Source organism: Genypterus blacodes, unplaced genomic scaffold (assembly GCF_046128005.1).
Source record: "Genypterus blacodes isolate CSIRO-AG114 ecotype Tasmania unplaced genomic scaffold, CSIRO-AGI_Gbla_v1 ptg000107l_1, whole genome shotgun sequence".
Lineage (NCBI taxonomy): Eukaryota > Metazoa > Chordata > Actinopteri > Ophidiiformes > Ophidiidae > Genypterus > Genypterus blacodes.
In genome coordinates, this window is record NW_027466911.1 from 1,970,001 (window position 1) to 1,989,259 (window position 19,259).

The window sequence follows — 19,259 nt, forward strand, 5'->3', positions numbered from 1 at the left end:
TGATGTTTCTCTTCTCTTCCTGTTGGGGGGCGGCGAATTACAGACTCTGCATGAGGACGGGTGGCCTTTTTTTAATCTCCTCAAGCTTAAGCATCATCATGGAAATGTAAATAGAACCCAAAGACACATTTATTTATATTTTCCTGTTTTTAATAAAAGAATCAAATGGCACACTGAAGCCGTCCTCTATTTTAGTCAAACACCACTTCAGATTCCCGTGGCACCACGGTATCGCACCCTGAGCCGCAGCTTCACACCTCCATCTGCCCGCCCGTCTGCTCCGTGTCTCAGCTGATGTGATCCTGCCTCTTTATCGCTGTTTGACTCCTCCTCTCCCCAGCACCGTACATGGACGCACTGTTTGGGCTTACTGGACGTGTGACCTTTGTGCCTGGATGTCTTGCCAGCAGAGCGTGTGTGACCGGCGGGCGCTTTGCCGCTCGTTTTCCATCACAGCTCTTGATTGGGGCTAATCCAGTCATAGTGCTGGTGCCTGTCAACTCTCTGTCACTGCTCTGCTTAATAGCGAGGCCCCGTTTGACTCGTCCTGGCAGAGGGAGCAAACCCATTCGGCTTTGAAATGTATCCACGTGTGCCCCCCACCAGCCTATATTTGAAGGCTGAGTGAGTAAGCAGCAGTTTGTCATACGATACAGTGCAGCGCTTGTTCGTCTTAGAGTCCAATCTGCTCTTTAATGTGGACGAACAAGGGCGAATGTGATCTCTTTGTTTGTTATTCTACATGATGATCAAGGTCAATAAATACTCTAGGTTGAGGTGCTTGTGAATAGAGCAAATGTAAAGTAAACATTCCTGGCTGATCCCCCGCTAACCTTTTCCCTGCGTACATATGCTTTATCTCTCCCCATCAGATGACAGGAAAAGGCTCACAGGAGACCGAATAACAGGAAGAGACACCAGGAGTAAGGGGAGGCGGGCGGCGAGCCAAAGCCTTCGCTCTGCTCTCTGCTGTTGCCACAAAGCTTTAGAGAAATGCTGTATTTGTGAATGCTCATCCCTGTGTTTCATTCTTTCAGGCTGCTCGTGTTGAATAACCTGATCTCTCTCTGGATTGGTGCAGGTTTGCTTCACACCTCTTTCTCTGTGAGTAACACTAGCTTTCAAAAAACAACAACAGATCTGAACTGGATCTGGCTTAAACGTGAAGCTGGAGGCAGAAGTTGCTGTGTCACAAAGCAAACAGCAGCACCGTCGCTGCTCTCCGGGTTCCCCGGGATCCAGTCATCACATCGCTGCTTAGTGGGGTATTGGAAATGGAATTTGACAAGTACGGCTACATTTCCTGTAATAATTAATTTTGTCACCGACAGCCGCTGGAGTCATTTAACACTTTTCGTCAGCTCTGCAGTTTCCATGACAACTTGGATCATTGAATAGGCAACAGACCTCCCCGGTGACTCTTTCTTCTGAGACCCAAGTCTTTATAGTTTCCTTTAACCCTGGAGATGTTACAGCTCGGGTTGTCTCTGATTCTAAAATGAGTCCCTTCATCTTGAGTCCCTGGTTTGGGGCGTGTTGTTCTCACAGGGGGACGCCGTGACGCCAGAGCTCATTATCATCAATGCTGACCTTAAGACTGCTGATTGGGTCATCCAATAGTTTCACTGTGAGCTCACTGTGTGGAGATTTTCCCCAAGTCCTTTAATTGTTTTGGGGGGGATCAAGCTTACATCATGCTATGTGAGTGAGTGAACCACAACTGCCAAAGTTATTCACTTGTTTACCTCACCATAGTAACAGCAAATTGGGGCTGTAGAGAGCTGGAAATCCTTTTGTGAATGTATGGAAAAGGCCTATAGATAGTTTTTGCTCTCCTTCAATGTTTTTGTGTTAAATCGTCTTACAGCACTGAATCATCGCGAGTGTGTCCAGGCTTTTGTGACTCATCAATGCAAGTGTGTTCACAGGAATTCATCTGAATTATGCACAAATGTGTACATGAGACAAAGTATGCTTGGTGAAGAAACGCACACACACAATGCAACACCAATGTAGCATTTACACGCTTGAGTATTTACGTATAATCAGTTCATCTATTGTTGTGACGCCCGAGTCAATTTATGTGGACTTCAATCTGGAACATGATGTTGACGTGATAGAAAGAAATCAATTTATTGCCTTAATTTGATGAGAATAGACGTGCACGTAAACATACTACATCCCTAGAGACCTTGATTACATCCACTTTAATTCAAGTCTTAAGATGGTGCACAGGCATTCAGTGTGTGTATTCTATATGCACATACTGTGTGTAAGACAATACATCAAATTGTGTGACACCTAGCAGAGCTGAGTGATCTGTGTTACATTACGGCCTTGGTTTTTGTTTTTATCACTGCTGAATTTAGTTTCACTTCTCTTCCCATTCATCTAAATGATCTTATTGTCCTATTTACCCTCCTTATTCATGCTTGTTAGGCTTTAATGATGTCTTTTCCTCCTCACCAGCTCTAGAATTAAACCGACTGAGCTATTAGCAGCTGTGTCACAGTGTAAGCCTTTCTGCTGCCAATAATTGCCATGCATGAATTTGGTGTAACGATCTATTGTAGAAGCTCTTTGAATGTTTGTTTCTAATATGATGAGCAGAATCTAACTACGAAAACACTTCCAGTACTTCACTATTAAGTCACTTTGCATGCCAGAGGAGAATATTAGTGTTATATGTTTGTATTAACCTTGAGCAATATCATTAGTTGTTTACTCCCCAGGTACTGAGCGTTCCACGTTGGAGCTGTTAACATAATCACCTGAAACAAATGATCTCAACTTTTCCAAAATCCCTGTTGTTGTTTCCACATCTTTTAACGAACCTGCACAGGAGACATTTTATTAAGTCATTACTGCAGCAAAACACATAGGAACTCATAAAAATATTCACGCATCTGTTTTAGATTGGAAATCAGAAATTCAGTGTTTGAATGTTATAGAAACGGCTGCTAATACTTTCTTGGTACATGTCTGTGAGTGCACAGCTCTCATCTACAAATAGTGTCTATATCTTCATATTTGCTGCAAAGGCGGATTAATCTAAATGTTAACAAAAGTACACACTGTGCCTTCTAGACCTTTTCTTGTAATTACAGCAGCAGTCTAGATGCTGAACACACTGGCTCCATACTTCCTCATATCAGGCAGGATACAAATACTCATGTACACAATATGCATGTACAGTATACACATTAAGGACACAAATCAAATCTGTCCCTTTGTGTTTGCTGTGGGACGTGGTGTCCCATACAGAGCACAGCAACCGTGTCCTACTGCTGACTCACTTTATCCAAACTTTCAGGCTGGGATACAATGTAAAGAGGGCGGAGTGAGTGTGTGTGTGGCTTTGTCTCTTTGATGTACAGAGGAATAGGAATATGTGATGTAATTGAGGCAAAATGAGGGGGATACACAGACTCCACCACAAGTATGAACCACCCAAAACCCATTTGAGGTCCTGCCACCTAATTGTAGCACATTTATGTATGTATGTGTGCATTCTGTGTTATTGGGGTTTAATGAGATGCAGGACGGCTTTAAATAGCTGCATCGGCGTGGCAAACACTTTAATAACACAGCATGTACAGAATATAAAGTTTGTGGAAAAACAATGAATCGGAAAAGTGTTTCATGTCTTTTGGCTCAACCAGGTTTGGTGAGTAATCCTGTGCCTCCGCAGCAATGAGTGGATTACCATACTGCTATTTCAGTCCCTATAACATCTCTATTATCACCATTTAAACCTTTTTAAAGAGATGGTGTCCATTGTAGTGACAGGGAGGGGGCCCAATTTCATGCAAAAGGACCTCCGAAATGCCAGAGCTGGGCCTGCATCAATCAAAATTTCAAACGGTCAAATGTCTTTTTAATTGTGACAGAAAGGGTTAAAATTGTATTGGAGTTGATTCAGTAGCAAACTAAAGTAAGTCTTAAAAAGCTGAAAAAAAGCACAGCTCTTTCTATTTTCTATGGAGCAAAACTTCAACCCACTTTATGCTCCCGTGACTCAAAGTAGATTCAAAATGAATGAGTAGAAAAAAGGCAGCATTCTTAAAATAGGCGTCCGGCTAGTGAGTCACTCGTGACTTCATCCAGCCCACTGCCGAGCCTCAGCAGCTCTGTGCCTTTAAACCGCGCCGCTCCTCCGGTCTGCCTGTCCCACTACCGCCCGGTGGCCACGTAAGGCTCCGCGCGGACACTATCCCACGGTGCAGGCGTCAACACCGGGCAACTCTCCACTCACCTCCCGCCGCGCTGCTAACCACACACCGAACCGAGTTTTATCTGTATTTATTTTTATTTTATTACCGACTTTTCACTACTTTCCCCCGCCTCGGCGGAGCAGCGCAGGGGCGAAGTTGTGAATGAGGGCGCCCCGCTGGGACTGTGCCGCGGGAGGAGGGGGCGAGTCTGCGGGGTCGTTCAGGCTATCGGCTCCCGGGATCTGCTAGCGTTTATAACCGCACACACGGCGGCTTGTTCGCGCTGCGGAGGAGCTAAAGCGGGACGGAGAAGCTCACCGAGGAGGACGAGGAGCTTTACGGTTTTTAATTCTTTACTGAGAGGGAAGAAAAAGGACGGTAAAAGTTTGAAATAGCGGATTAAAGTTGCCTCTCGGTCTGAATTCTCCTGTCAAGCCGCCGGACAGTAAGCGAGCAACTCACACCGGGAAAGTTTGAAAAACTTTGAACCGCTTGTTTTTTATTTGATTTTACAGAAGCTGCCACGCTAAAACATCATCAAAATGGATAAATATGAGGATTTAGGTCTCGAAGCGAGTAAATTTATCGAGGACCTGAACATGTACGAGGCGTCCAGAGATGGTTTGTTTCGAACGAGGAGAGATGCAGGAAACAACCCCGATTTCGAAGAGACGAGGAAAGTTTTCGCCTCCAAAATGACTAAAATCCACATGCAGAAGCACCAAGAGGAGCTGGCGAAGACCACCACGGCGCTGAAGATGAATGGAGGGCACAACAGCGCCTACTGCACCAAAGACAGGCCGCCTATTAACAGCTTCAGGCAGCCGGGGGAGGCCGCGGCCAAGCCCCCGATCCTGTCTGGCCCTTTGCCGGGCATCGCTGCTGGGGGTCCGTACGCACAGTTTGATGGCCAGAGACACGCAGGCGCCCCGTGTGAAGCTCCAGCCGGCAGGGCGTATGGCTACGGAAACAATTACGATAATAAGGAGCGCTTGGAGCCACATTCATACCAGCAGCACCACACCCCGGCTCCCCCCAGCCCAGGAAACAGCGCGCCCACACAGGCTCCCAGGCACCCGGGCAGCCCCTCCGGTGCCTGGGCCCCTTCCAGCCCGAGCCAGCTCTCTCCCTCCGGGTCTGACAGGCTGCCTCAGCGCCTGTCTGCACCTCCAGCACCCATCAGTCCTCCATCTCAGCAGAACCAGCCTGTCACCCCCCCAGTCAGGCGGAGTCCATCCTCCCCTGCCCCCGGGTCCTCCAGGGCCTGGCCAGGAGAAACTTCTCCCTCGGTAACGCCAGACCTCATCCCCGCTGCACCACCTCTAAGTGCCTTCACCGGAAGAGCTGAGGTCCACACACCACCTTCTCCAACCTCCAGACCCTATGACAACTATTCAGACCCCCGGCACAATGGTCCCGTGGCACCTGCCCCCGTCCTCCCTGCACCTTCTGACACAGCCCAGGTGTCTGCTCCTGCCCCGACCCCTGGGACCGTCTCCAGGATCTTCAGCCACGCGCAAGGTCAGAGCCAAATGTCCGGCCCTGGACAGGTAGTGAGCGCTCATGCTGAAGGCTCCCCCAAGCCCGTCCATCAGCCCTGCCAGCCCTCAGACCAGGGACCTTCACCAGCTGAGATGAAGTTAGAAGCCCTCACCAAACGCCTGGAGAAAGAGATGGATGCCCAACCAAAGGCTGACTACTTTGGTAAGACTCTTTCGACCGCCAACAAGGGGGCTTCTGTAAGACCACTAATGTCACAGTTGGTGTAGAGACACACATGGTGCATTTAGTCAAGCCGGCTGTTTCCACTTTTAGATCGATACTGAATTATATGAGGAAAGTCAAAAATATTGAAGCCTTTATTTGCAATCAGCATCCAAATCTCATTGTAATATCAAACTGGAGACACCGGAGTCTCTTTATTGGGATCCTTCATGGATTCCATCGCCATCCACTTTCTAATTGATCTCATTTAGAAATTCTTCACGAGTTGGTTCTTGTAACAGGGTCAGTTAGAAGAATGTTGTCCTTTTATCTCTAATCTCTTAAATATCTAATGGAACGCAACTGAGGCAGCATCAACGATTAAGGCCATTGGTGCGATCACCGCCTCAAGTCTGTTCCATTTTCCCCCATTTCAGGGTTGTTTCTTTGACTGGTATTAACTGTTGACTAACTAAATGACATCATTGCCACAGACCCCGTGCTTACACATTCAGTAGTCACACTTTGTCTTACCCCACGTCCTCCAAAGTGATAATGAAAGCGATAATGAACGATAGTGCTGTGACTCTTCCAGTTCATGTACTTTGTCCACCTTAGGAACAATCAACAATGCTCTTTCCTCCTACACGTTCTTTTGTACTTTATCGTCTTTGCATTGGATTATATTACATTTTAAAACAGCAAACTATGAACCGTGACGGATCAGTACCCGAGTCTTAATTCTCAGACTGTGATTCGCTCCTAACAAAGTCAGTAAATAAGAGAGAGAGAAGGTGGGCAGGGCGAGTGAAGAATGTCCATCATCAGCAGAACACACTGGTTTCTATTCCCTTTATCAGTGCTTGTTGTAATTCCGCTGACTATCTGGACTGTGGGAGTGCGATCAGGAAACAAAAGCTTTATTGGAAAACCATGGAGTCTTTACGAGCTGACACGCAGCACTTGTCACACAATCTTTCATCACAAGTCATTAGTGTTTGCCACATTTACTGCCGCTGTAGGTGTTTAGTGCTTCAGACTCAGGTGAGGTCCTCCTCCGCTCGCTGCCTCAGAGGTGTGTGTGTGAGTTGTATGAAGGAGCGGTGCAGGTTGTGTTGTGTTTCCCAGTAAGTCGGTGCTCATGTGTTGACCAGGTGTTGGAAGCACAAGGCCACTCATCAAGACGGCACATCCTGCCTCAGGAAGGGAGGGACAGAGGGAGGGAGAGAGCGTGAGACGGGAGATGTCGTGTTGACCGCAGAGCACCCCCTTACACACACACACACACACACACACACACACACACACACACACACACACACACACACACACACACACACACACACACACACACACACACACATAGTGCTTCTGGAATGTCATAAGCCCCCCCTGGAGTGCTTATCTTGGTGTGTGAGAGGAGATTGTCTGGTGTGTGCGACTGTCACGACGATGCTCATGGAAGTGAATGTTTCAGATACGCATGAGAGCCAAGTGAGCAGCAGCAGCAGCAGCAGCAGCAGCGTGGGGCGATGGTCTCATCTAGCCTCCACAAACACACGTCCCCTCATAGCCCACACGCTGGATGGAGTTTCCCTCCACAGCCCGGCTCAGCTTCTGAGTCACGCTGCTTTCATTCCAGAATAAAACAAAGCGTGTGCGTGTGTGTAGGCACAAAGTTCAGCTTCACCGTAGAAGACCTTCCGATTTGGCTTCAGTCATTGTTCAGTGATATGTTATAGATATATTACAGTCCATGTTCTCTCTCACAGGACTTCATTTCCTGTGGCTTTCAAGTGATACTCCTGGGATTTGACATCGTTTTTGCCGACATTTGCCGTCCGAAAAAAGCCTCTAGAAGCTGTAGCTCTGTGGGAAGCTGTAGCTCTATGTGAAGCTGTAGCTCTATGTGAAGCCATTGGTCTTCGTTGGGCAGAAACAGGTTCACCTTATAGATCTGATCTGCTAACTCCTGAGTGCTTCCTGTTCATCCGCTTGGGCAAAGTTGCTGAGATCGTTGTGGAAATGTAAAATGGTGTCCAGAGAAAATCGATTTAACAGGTGCTTAGCTTAACACATTCCTATTTGGGAATCTAGTCGATGCCTTCATTCTTTTTGTGGCCTGCATGACTTCTGTCTTTGCCCTGTTTAAGAGATCAGGGTCCGTTCTAAGGCCACGGACCTGGTAAGAAACAACATCAATGACCAACTTTCCCTGAAATTCATAAACGTTGTCTGGAGTTCGATATAGTATCTGATGAGCTGGAAAACCATCAAACTTCCCGTCTGTACACCGAGTGCTGATTGGCACAACTGCAGCTGGAGGTTCTGGGAAACCGAGTCCCGTGCCAGAGAGTTGCACCGGGGGGAACGCTGAGGAATGTCTGGAGCAAAAGAAGGAGGAATTTAAAAAATGAGGGCCGGAGATGCGAAGGGGAGGGGGAGTCCCAGACGAGCGTGAAGGTGCCTGTGGAGCGGCGGGATGGCTGACCGCACAAACACAGGGATCGGGTCAAGTTCACCGACGCGTCTTTGTCTTTCAGCCACAAGAGACGGAGCGGCTGCGAGATTTATAGTGCAAGTTCATCCGAGAGGGAAATAGTGGTGGGACATCCCAGTGTGCGTCCTCTGCCTTTCACACACACACACACACACACACACACACACACACACACACACACACACACACACAGTCGAGTGTTTAGTGTTGAGATGGAAGATTAATTTATCCCATCTGGTTGTCGGGTGGAAACCTTCGTCCTCACTCTTCCCAGGGAATCTTGGCTTCTGCTCTGGCAGGACTTTGGAACCTGGCTTTGATATGCCTGCACATGTGTGTGTGTGTGTGTGTTCAAGTGGATGTGGGGTTGTCATGTGCGTCTCTCGTCTCTGGTGGGTGTGGCGTCTGTGAACCCGGTGGGTATAAGTTACAAAATGATGCAACAGACAAACATTATACAACTCCAGGATCCATCTTCTCTTGGTGACACGAGCCGTCTAGACTTGTTAGTTCGATCCATCTGGAATCTAAAGTTGAATTTTAAGTTATTGGGAGAGATTCTTTAGTTTTTGCCAAATTTTCGATTTGTTTCCGAAAAATTCTTTCGACACAAAGCGTCTTTTATTACTTTACAAGGTTGCTTCTTTTTTCGTAGCCCAATCATTACCTCAATTCAATCAAAAGTAAAGCTGCGATAATGACTTAAAGGTTGAGTCTTGGGTTAGGGTTTGTCCCCTGGTTGATGTCTCCAGTTGTGGCTCCAGTAGCTGCTGTGGTGCATTCAGGGGCTCAGCTTTCACTTGGTGGCTGGCGAGAGCGAGCAGCACCCAGAGTTTTGACAGCTGGTAAAGGTGAGGGGGAGGAAGGGGGGGGGCGACGCTTTGGCTCCATGTTTTGATTCCCCCCCCCTCCCCCTTTTAAGCCAGCAGCAAGCCCCCTGAATAATCCCAGTGTTTTGGAATACGGGAGTCTGGCCATAGGCAGATTTGTAGTGGACCAGCCAGCGGGGGGGCGGGGGGGGGGCTGTTACCAAAACAAGGAATGTCAGTCCCCCAACAGGAAGAGAGATGAGAGAGGGCGACGTTTACTGCAGCTTTACTCTGTCGGGACTTATAAACAAATCAGAGCTATCAGAGATTTAAAGCGGAAAAATGTCCTTGGCTGATTTTGGGGAAATCTGTGCCTCATTCATTCGTTCGTCTCTCTCAGGTGTCTCTGGTCAAAGTGGAACAGAAAACGGTGTTGTCTGTTCCCCCGCTCGCTGCTCACGAGGGCACGGCGACCCGTGTTTCTTGTTTCCATGAAAACAAAGTTGCTTACATAAGAGCAGCATTCCCTTGCTCTCTAATAATATCCCATTTATCTCCCAATCTCCCCTCCAGCCCCCGATGATGTGGCCTCAGGAGAAGCTTACATGGATCATATGTATATATATAGACCAGATGTATATTCTATTACCGCCAAGGCTGAGAGGCGTCCAGTCACATTTAGACAAGGTGACTGTGTGTGTGCTCCTGTGTGTAGTGGACACACAGGAGCCTTTGTCGGTATCCTGGGCTGAGCTGAACTGGGCTGGACGAGGCCGCCATCTTCTCCAGGGACTTGTCCTGGGATAACACACAAATACACACAGAAATAAGACACACACACATAAGGAACGCTCTGGACTTTCATCGTACAGATTTAGGCTCAAGTATTGAACTTAAGTATGAATGTATAAACCTCTCATCTTTATCCAGTTCAGACTAGAGAGCTGTTACTTCCCTGTTTGGGTGTTTGTGTCCCGTTCTTCCTCATCTGCTCCGCGGGTCCGATGCTAATGTGTTTGGGCTGGAACAGGTTGATGGAACATTGTCAAGCCGCCTGGGGTTGTGTGTCTATGTGTGCGTGTGTGCGTCAGGAACACTTGGGCTTCTGTCAAAGTATTCATTAAGCGGCTTGTCTCTACGCCAAGTCAAACAAGCAAATCAAGACGTATTTTCCCTCTTTGCTTCCTGGCTAGTGAAGGGATTCCATTGTTTTTGTCTACTTTCATTGGATCACCGACACACACACACAAACACACACACACACACACACACACACACACACACACACACACACACACACACTACTCTCACTCTCACATCTCTTATCTACACCAGCGTATCGTCTCACTGAACTATGAGTGAGGAGACCCGACTGTGTGTTTTCCTGTGTCTGACTCGGTGATGTGTTGTGTTTCCAGGGATGTGTGTGAAGTGTAACAAGGTGGTGTACGGAGCCAACCAGGCCTGCCAGGCGATGGGGAGCCTCTACCATGACAGCTGCTTCACCTGCAGCTCCTGCAGTAAGTACACACACACACACACACACACACACACACACACACACACACACACACACACACACTGTTCCTGAGAACATGTTAGGAAGAGCAAGTCAACCTCCAGAAGAAACTAGAAGTGAGTGATAGTGCTGCAAAGTGTCGTGAAAACAACATTCTGTGAGTAATGGAGCGGTTCATGCGTCTCCGTGTCCATTTACAGCTGGAATCTTCCGGTCAGAGTCGTGACTGAACCACTTGTGTGGCGTCCTGAAAACATTCCTGCCTTGTTCTGGGGCTTAAGTGACCTTGGCTGCCCGTCACTCTCCTCCTCTTGTTCTCGTCGCCCCGTTTAATCTCCCGTCACCTCCTGACTAATGGCCTCATGTTCCTCTGAATGGTTCCCGCTGCTCTTCTTTGTCAGTCACCCGCTGCTCAGAGCGCAAACACACAATCGGAGCTGGATTACAGTCAAGCGCCGCCCGTGTTTGGTTACTGGGCGTGTCAGTCAATCCTTGCGGTTCCACACAAAGAGCAGGCGAGCGAGCGGAGACGCTGAGACGCCGGGAGGAAGACGAGACGAGAGCGCTCTACCGGCTCATTCATCCGTCCGGTCGCTCAATGAAATCATTCGAAGCGTGTTTGTGAGTGTAGTTAGGTCCTTTTGTTAAGTGGACATACACACTGAGAGTCCTTGAGTCATGATTGAAGGGGGCGCGTTGGTCTGTGAATAGCTTAGAACAACAGCCTAGAGGACAATATGTGTGTGTTTGTGTTTCAGAGACGCTTCAAGGCTCAGACGGAGTGAATCAGAGTCGGAATGAAAGAACTGAGCAACGCCTCCTCATGACATCAACCATTGTTTTAGTTGCATCATTTGCTGCCCCCGATAATCGCTGCTCATTTCTGTGGTTATAGTGGTGTGTGTGTATGGGTGTGTGTGTGTGTGTGTGTGTGTGAGTGAGAGTGTGAAGGACGGCTCCTTTAACATGTTGGGACACACACACGTTGCTGTCCACCCAAAGTGAGTTTGGTAGATTGAGTCTGTTTCCACACCTTGAGTCAGCAGAGTTTGACGTGTCGTTCTCTTAAAACGAGGCTCAGCTGCATCAGTGAGGCTGCGGCTGATTGGTCTGAGCTCATTAATGTTTCTTCCTCCCCAGCACTCCGTCTCCCCAAAGTGTCTCTCTCCAGCTCGCTCCTCTTTGTGGCGTCGCAGATGTGCTGCACGAATGTCTGTGAAGACGTCGGGCGGGAATTCGTCTTCGGCGTTAGATCAGATTAAACACATTTTCTGGAGGGAATCACGTCTTTGATGTAACTGTGTGTAAGAACTTTGTTCTCACACATTCTGTTACTGAAGGGTTTTAAAGCATCGGCGTTTTTTAGCCTTCATACCGATTCTTCCCCCTTCCTCTTCATCAGCTCAGTTTCCCAGCAGACTCCTGGACCAGGTGCATTATTCTGCAGCACCTTTGACCCCCTCATGTCCGGTTCTGTCTTTTATCCTCCTGTGTGTGTTTAGAGAGAGTTTGATGTCTAAAAGTGTGTGTGAATGTGTGTGTGTTGGGGGGGGGGGGGGGGGGGGGTTAGCGGGTACACACATACCGCTCATAGCTTCCACCATGTGAGGGCATAAAGGTTGTGCTTGGCGTGAGTGGCCCCAGGGTGAAAGCATCTCAGCTGGGGAGGAATGCAGGCACAGGGGGGCCCTGTAGACCCACACACAAACACACACACACACACACACACACACACCCTCCCTCCCTCCCCACAGCAGGTCGCTCAGTCGGGCTCCAGGAGGACACTGGGCGCTGTTATGTCAGCTGGGACCCAGAGAGCAGCACAGGGAGGCCATTCAGTGTCAGAGCGGCACCGCCCACCACACGCCGAGGGGGGGGGGGGGGGGGGGGGTAGATAGATACGCATGCTTCACACATGTTCCCCACGCACGCAATACACTGAGCTCATGTGAGACGCCGCCTCTCATCCTCATCTCCCAAAATCTCGATCACAAGACCCCCGTCATGCCGCTGGAGTTACATAAGAGCCTTTCTGAGCGTGACCCTCCCAGAGCGCCGAGCAGGCAGGGGAACATTCCTGCTGGCCAGGAGAGTTTGGGATTCACACTCCACCGCCCGCAGGCTTAATCATTGACGGTCACCAAACAGGCTCCTCAGCTATTGAGAACCAAAGTCCAGATGTTTGTCCTGTTTGTCCGGTTGAAGAAATCAGTGGATCAGGGAAAGAAACGGAGTGAGAGAGGAGAGAAGAAGGCCTGAGAGCGTCTGTGGTCCGAGTTCCTCCACTTTAACACCTTCTGTCTCCTCTTTAGACCCTCTGCTGTATTCTCCAGGGTCTATATATAGAAAGAAACACAGAGGAAATGACTTGGTGACTGTGTGAAGCACGTGATGACTCGGCTGTTACTTCATGACGCCAGCGTGGCCTCGCTCTCTCTCCCTCCACCGTCATCTTGCTCGCACTTAGCAGGACTGAGCAGAGTTTGATCAGAAGCTTCACTGTCTCCTGTTACGACAGCAGATCTGATCATCAGTTACGATCGGCACAGAGGCGATGACCTGATGAGACTGAAGCTCAGACTGAAACGGCCTGAAATGTTTCTGGACGTTTCAGGTCAGTGCGTCTCTCCCAGGAAGCACCGGGGCGGCGGCTCCATCAGTGAGGTCACGCTGGGGTCGTTGTTAATTGCTTATTTTCTGCTTGGGTTCCACAAAGGAATTCACTGAATGTTCTAATTAGAGTCGCTCCTCTGGTTGGGTTCCGTCCCTCAGGTATTTTACATTTATATGAAAGAGGGAAATCGCCACAATCCTTCCCCGGCACTTTTCAAACCGCCGGCCGCGGCTGCTGACTTTAATTAAGCCGCTCTTATCGCTGCTCCACGCTCGGGGCCTTTCCCTGCGTGACTCAGAGGAGAGGAAGACGCTGGAATGTGACGAAGAGGAGCGGCCCGTGTCTCACGTTCGTCCCCCTCATCCTCCCCAGACGCACTTTCAAACTCTGTCTGTGAGTAATTACCCCAGGCCGGTCCCACACTGTCCTCCTAAAGGGGCTTATTGTCCAGACTGGGATGGACAGGGACGGACAGGGATAGACTGGGACGGAGAGGAACAGACAGGAACGGAGAGGGACGGACAGGGACGGACAGGGACAGACTGGGACGGAGAGGAACAGACAGGGACGGAGAGGGACGGACAGGGACAGACTGGGACGGAGAGGAACAGACAGGGACAGACTGGGACGGGCAGGGACAGACCTCAATGCTGTGCGGCGACCTTGACTCATTGCTCTGGCGTTTCTTTTGTCTGTGGGATTCTTCAACCAATCAACTTTGACTGAATCATCTTCTCATTTAAAGATTGTAACCTACAGCGTACAGACAGACAGACAGACAGACAGGCAGACAGGCAGACAGGCAGAACAGCCGTTTTCTTCACCTTGCCGTTTCCTCTGCGATTCATTCACCGAACAGTTCAACGATTCGAGCTAAGCTGCTGTTTGGGACAATCCGGGTGTGTGTGTGTGTGTGTGTGTGTTTGTGTGTTTGTGTGTTTGTGTGTGTGTGTGTGAGCTGTGGAGATGAAGAAGGCTCCTGTTCACCGCTGTGGTTAACCCCCTCCTCTCCCTCCCCTCCTTCACCTCCCAACATAGAAAATGTGTGGAATGTTCCCTCTTCCTGTGGGACCTGAGCAGGAATAGCTGAGCGGAGTGTATGCTGCGTGTGTGTGTGTGTGTGTGTGAGGGGGGAACTTAAACACTGAGATATACTGTAGCTCCCTTACAGCACGTGGAATGCTGCCAGAAAGGAACAAAGAAGAAGAGGAGAATGGTATGGACGCCATTACAGCCTTTAAGCAGCTCCACCTGTCTGCTAATTGAATTCAAATTGCTGTTTTTCACTGATGCAGCTGATCCAGATGTGTTCTCCGTCTCTATCTCTGTCTCTCTCTCTCTTTCCCCCATCTGTCTCTGTCTCCCTCTGTGTCCCTCCATTATTACATCACACACACACACAGTGGCCTCAGTTGATGTGATTTATGGACCCCAGGTCTTAATGAATGAAGCACCAGGGTCCCGTTCCCTAATTCATCACTTTGCTCTGTTAAACATTAGCGCCGTGGCTTATTTTTGGCTCAAAGTTCCCCTGTAACTATAGAAGGTAGACTGGACCGGCTTTAATCCTCCTACTGTGCTTCTGTGCTGAGTTAGTTTGTTTCTGATGTGTAAATGTACGTGTTTGTGTGCTGCAGGTCGGCGGCTGAGAGGCAAAGCCTTCTACTACGTGGGAGGGAAGGTTTTCTGTGAAGAGGACTTCCTGGTAAGAGACAACCCATACATACCTGTAACCATGGAGTTGATCACAGGCAGGTTGATCAGTCAGCGTGTATGATGCAACCTGTCAGGATTCAAGTTTACATGGGAGATTTAGGTTGCAGATTGACCTCCTGACCTTGTTTCCAGCGTCTCAAAGCCGCCGTTTGATATCAGTTTCCTCCCCTGGGTGGTACTGCAGGGGGCGAGGGTGGGGTTAGTAATCAGAGATGCTGCTTAGCCACGACACACACACACACTACTTCACACCGCTGTCAGCAGTAAGGTGGAGAAGCTTCATCGTGTGTTCTCAGAGATCCTGAGGTCATTTTCACGCTGCGATCACACAGTTCAAACTTGTTTTTTTTACCAAGTGTTTTCCTCCTCTCCTCACACACACACACACGCTCACTCCAACATTTCAACAATAATGAATATTACCGCTGAGCGCACAGATCAAATGTCAGTGTGACCAGCAGGCGGCGAGTGCAGAGACGCTCTGAGGCCAGACGAGGAATTCAGTTTCATCTCCAACCAGCGATCTGAGTTTGATGACACTTTGTGTTTTATGCCCGTGAGACGTCGCCGAGAATCTTTCACATCATTGAAGACGCTCCAGGGCTTTGGATTCTTCCTCTTCTTCTTCTTTACTGTGTCTCTTTGTCTCTCTGTGTTGAAGTACTCAGGCTTCCAGCAGTCTGCTGACAAGTGCAACGCATGTGGACATCTGATCATGGACATGGTGAGCGTTCTCTCTCTCTCTGTGTGTGTGTGTGTGTGTGTGTGTGTGTGTGTGTGTGTGTGTGTGTGTGTGTGTGTGTGTGTGTGTGTGTGTGTGTGTGTGTGTGTGTGTGTGTGTGTGTGTGTGTGTGTGTGTGTGTGTGTGTGTGTGTGTGTGTGTGTGTGTGTGTGATGGAACCAGATGATCTCAGACGTAACGTAGACCAACTTGGCCCGTAATAAGCTTTATGCGAGCACATCTGGATAACGGCTCAAGAGGAAGTAACGGCTTTGCGTGTGTGTCACCCTCTTTCCATCCCCCCCTCCCTTCTCTCACACACGCACACACACACACACTGGCTCATGCTTAGATACTTTCAGTTGGTTTGTCTGTGTAAAGAGAATAAAAGCTGCACTGTACTCAATGTCATTCAGCTCATTGATTTAAAGCAGCAACTTATTAGAATCCAACAAGAAGTCAACAACAACACGTGTGTCTGTGTTTGCGTTCAGATCAACCCTCCGATCCTCCAGCGTGTCTTTAGTTATTCAGAGTTGTAATTCTTCTTAGCTTTGACCTGCTCTCTGTCGCCGCGGTGACTCAGTTTGCCCACAAGAACCGTTCCTCTTTCCTGTTTAACTTGATGTCCTGCTCTTGGTCCTGCTGTCCTCATAGATCCTGCAGGCGCTGGGGAAGTCGTACCACCCCGGCTGTTTCCGCTGTGTCATCTGTAACGAGAGCCTGGACGGGGTGCCCTTCACCGTGGACACTGAGAACAAGATCTACTGCGTCAAAGACTATCACAGGTGAGAGCATGCACCCGTGACTCCACCCGCAGGATCAGGTGGAGCAAAGGTCCGCGTGTTTTGGAGTCTCTCTGCCACGTGTGCTGGACACATGAGGAGCACATGCAGGGCAGGGAGAGGGAAGGGGGAGGGAAGATGGCTGCCCAGTGAGAGGTCAGAGGAGCGGCACCGGGCCAAATGCTCCTCACCGCCAGATCAACAACAACACACACCCGAGTCCACACAGCAGCCCAGCTTCTGATATTAAGAGGAAACTGTGTGTGTGTGTTTGTTAAAAGGATGCACTTAATATCCTTAATCCAGAGAAGCCTTTCTGAACTTGACTGCTGTGTTTGTGTTGGCGCTGCGTTCATGCTCATCCACACTCACAGGCCCTTTGTGATTCTCCCAGACGTCCATGTTCCAGCCATCTGCAGATGTGTGTGTGTTAGTAACCAATCCATTTTGCTCCTGCTCTTTCTGCTCCTTCTTGGAGGTGTGGCTGCGTGACACACAGCCAGCACACATGTGCAGACCCGGCCTCCCCCCACCTCAAACAACAAGACAGACAGAGTGAAGCTGGGCTGCTGTAAAGTTGAAAGAAGGACAAGATTAGCACTAAACTTTCTGCTCATTCTTTCCATAGAAGGAAGGAATGTGATTTCAGGTCAGGTGAAGTGGAACCATCTCAGCTGCAGCTCTGTTCACGTCTGTTCTCTTCTCTCTCTCAGGGTTCTGGCCCCTAAATGTGCCGCCTGTAACCAGCCCATCCTGCCCTCTGAGGTAAGACTCCATCTGTCTGAGCTCACACACTCCAGCAGCAGGGTGTGTGTGTGAACAGAAAGCTTCAACTCAGTCTAATATTCATACGATTCATTGGTGGAATGATAAGACATAATTGTATTTCACTGGTGATGGATTTGAGAGGATGAGGAGCAGATGAAGGTCTTTGGCTTCATCAGCATCCTCACACTCTGTCCATCTCTTCAAAGCTTTAGATTAGGACAGTGGAGTGTTTTCTGCAGAGTGACTTCAGTTGCCTTCTTCGTTTCTCTCCAGGGCTCTGATGAAACCGTACGGGTTGTATCCATGGAGAAGGACTATCATGTAGAGTGTTATCACTGTGAGGTGGGTAACAACACAGCAACACAGACGGACTTATGCTGATCTGATCATCCATCAATATGAAGCAAAGTCAGGCCCCGTTAAATCTCTCATTTCAAGTAATCAAAGCACTTTACTTTCCATATATTAGTCATGCTGCTTATTATGTGTCATGGAGGAAAGCAGGAACGTAGCACACATTATCATCATCATCATCACGATCTCAGAGTTTTTCTGAAGAGTCGCCACTTCTGATTGGCCAAAGACGAATAGGAGTTTTGTAGAGGCGATGTCGTGTTCATAATGGACTCATGCGTCCTCTTACGCTTCTCAGTTCATCTGTGGTAGCGGCTCAGTCCCATAAGGAGGTGGAACAGTCTGAAGTCTTCCTCCTCTGTGTCTCCTCAGGACTGTAAGATGGAGCTGAACGATGAGGAGGGTCACCGCTGCTACCCCCTGAATGGCCACCTCCTCTGCCACTCCTGCCACCTCAAGCACATCGATCCCAACGGCGCCTCTCCCTCATATCAACACTAGCTCAAGTGGGGGGCGCCACCTTGTGGATTTAGGAGGAAACTACAAGGAATGGACACGTAGTCGTTTTTTTGTAGTCTATCACCCATGATGGTTTTAGTTGTACTTTAGAGAGGAATCTCCATGAAGAAGTGAGTTTAATAAAAGCTAAGAAGGTGTTGACCCAATAATGAAGTACCAGAATACCAAAGCCCTTTTTAATACATTGAAGCACTGCATTATACCCTTTGCATTCAAAGAAATGTGTAAATAGATGTAGTATCGGCATTGTAAATATCATATTGTAAACTCATTTAATATCCGCCGTGCCTTCAACTTCAACATTTACACTTCTGCTGTTATATAATACCAGGAGTGATACAACTTCAATTGACTGAATAAATTGTCTCTTTAGAGGTGTAGATGAAGTCCCACAGACCACAGGCGCCCATCAGAGAGAACGCTGAGCTGCTCACTAACTGAGCTCTTTCAGAAGCTTCCAATTAACAGATGTGCTCATTTACATCATCTATAGAGGCTTTTCACAGGTCGCTCTGGGTGCCATTTGTTCCTCCGTACTGAAAGGAACGCTCACGCACTAACATGCAGGTAACTTGTTAACACAACTGTCAAAAGACATGACAAATTGGAACATTTAGACACTTCTGTATTCCAATGCAGAGACGGCTCAGTTTGCTCTGCTTCAGGTTGTTATACTCAGGGTTTAACATTTCACACAGGCAGAAAAAAACATTTTGGTTCTATTACATCCAAACAAGAATGCTGAGCTAAATATTATAATCCTCTCAAACTGCCATCTGGACTCACACACAACTTGTCTCAGCACTTATATGAGAGAATTATGAGACTATGCATCTATGAAGAAGCTGATCAGTATATTTTCTTACATTTTGAAGTAAAAATGCAATTATATTATTTAAAACGACGTAGGCTTATATTTACCCCCTTAAGTTCTTTTTAGGTTTGCTGTGAAAAGTGCATTTTAATTGCTTGTTGAATTAGATCCATGTATTTTCTGAGTATATTAACTTAAAACTTACAGCAAACATATAAATGT

The 19,259-nt window shown here is 48.3% G+C and overlaps 2 protein-coding genes across 5 annotated transcripts in view; both read left to right on the forward strand.

Annotated features, from left to right (window-relative positions):
• lars2 (leucyl-tRNA synthetase 2, mitochondrial) overlaps positions 1-178 on the forward strand; it is a 26,798-nt gene extending 26,620 nt beyond the window's left edge. The window contains exon 21 of the mRNA XM_076160845.1: positions 1-178. This exon is cut by the window's left edge and continues 177 nt beyond it. Within this exon, the coding sequence (XP_076016960.1) occupies positions 1-3 (3 nt within the window). The 3' untranslated portion in view covers positions 4-178.
• A 3,951-nt stretch (positions 179-4,129) lies between these two features.
• On the forward strand, positions 4,130-19,109 carry limd1a (LIM domains containing 1a). Of its 4 annotated transcripts, none has more exons than XM_076160797.1 (8): positions 4,130-5,918; positions 10,646-10,747; positions 14,998-15,063; positions 15,733-15,800; positions 16,455-16,585; positions 17,296-17,347; positions 17,624-17,692; positions 18,077-19,109. In XM_076160797.1, the coding sequence occupies exons 1-8, from the start codon at positions 4,757-4,759 to the stop codon at positions 18,203-18,205; spliced, it is 1,779 nt and encodes a 592-aa protein (XP_076016912.1). In that variant the 5' UTR covers positions 4,130-4,756; the 3' UTR covers positions 18,206-19,109. The 4 variants fall into 4 exon arrangements, with proteins under 4 accessions (XP_076016912.1, XP_076016913.1, XP_076016914.1 ...); XM_076160798.1 differs by having other exon boundaries at positions 4,131-5,918; positions 14,998-15,065; positions 15,738-15,800; XM_076160799.1 differs by lacking the exons at positions 4,130-5,918; positions 10,646-10,747 and adding an exon at positions 12,636-13,360.
• Positions 19,110-19,259: the final 150 nt, after the last annotated feature.

Bases quoted from the DNA above. Each gene is read 5' to 3' on its own strand.
- limd1a (XM_076160797.1), top strand. From the start codon at position 4,757: ATGGATAAATATGAGGATTTAGGTCTCGAAGCGAGTAAATTTATCGAG. The intron at 16,586-17,295 runs GTGAGAGCATGC...TCTCTCTCTCAG, and splicing joins TGCGTCAAAGACTATCACAG to GGTTCTGGCCCCTAAATGTG. The intron at 17,693-18,076 runs GTGGGTAACAAC...GTGTCTCCTCAG, and splicing joins TAGAGTGTTATCACTGTGAG to GACTGTAAGATGGAGCTGAA.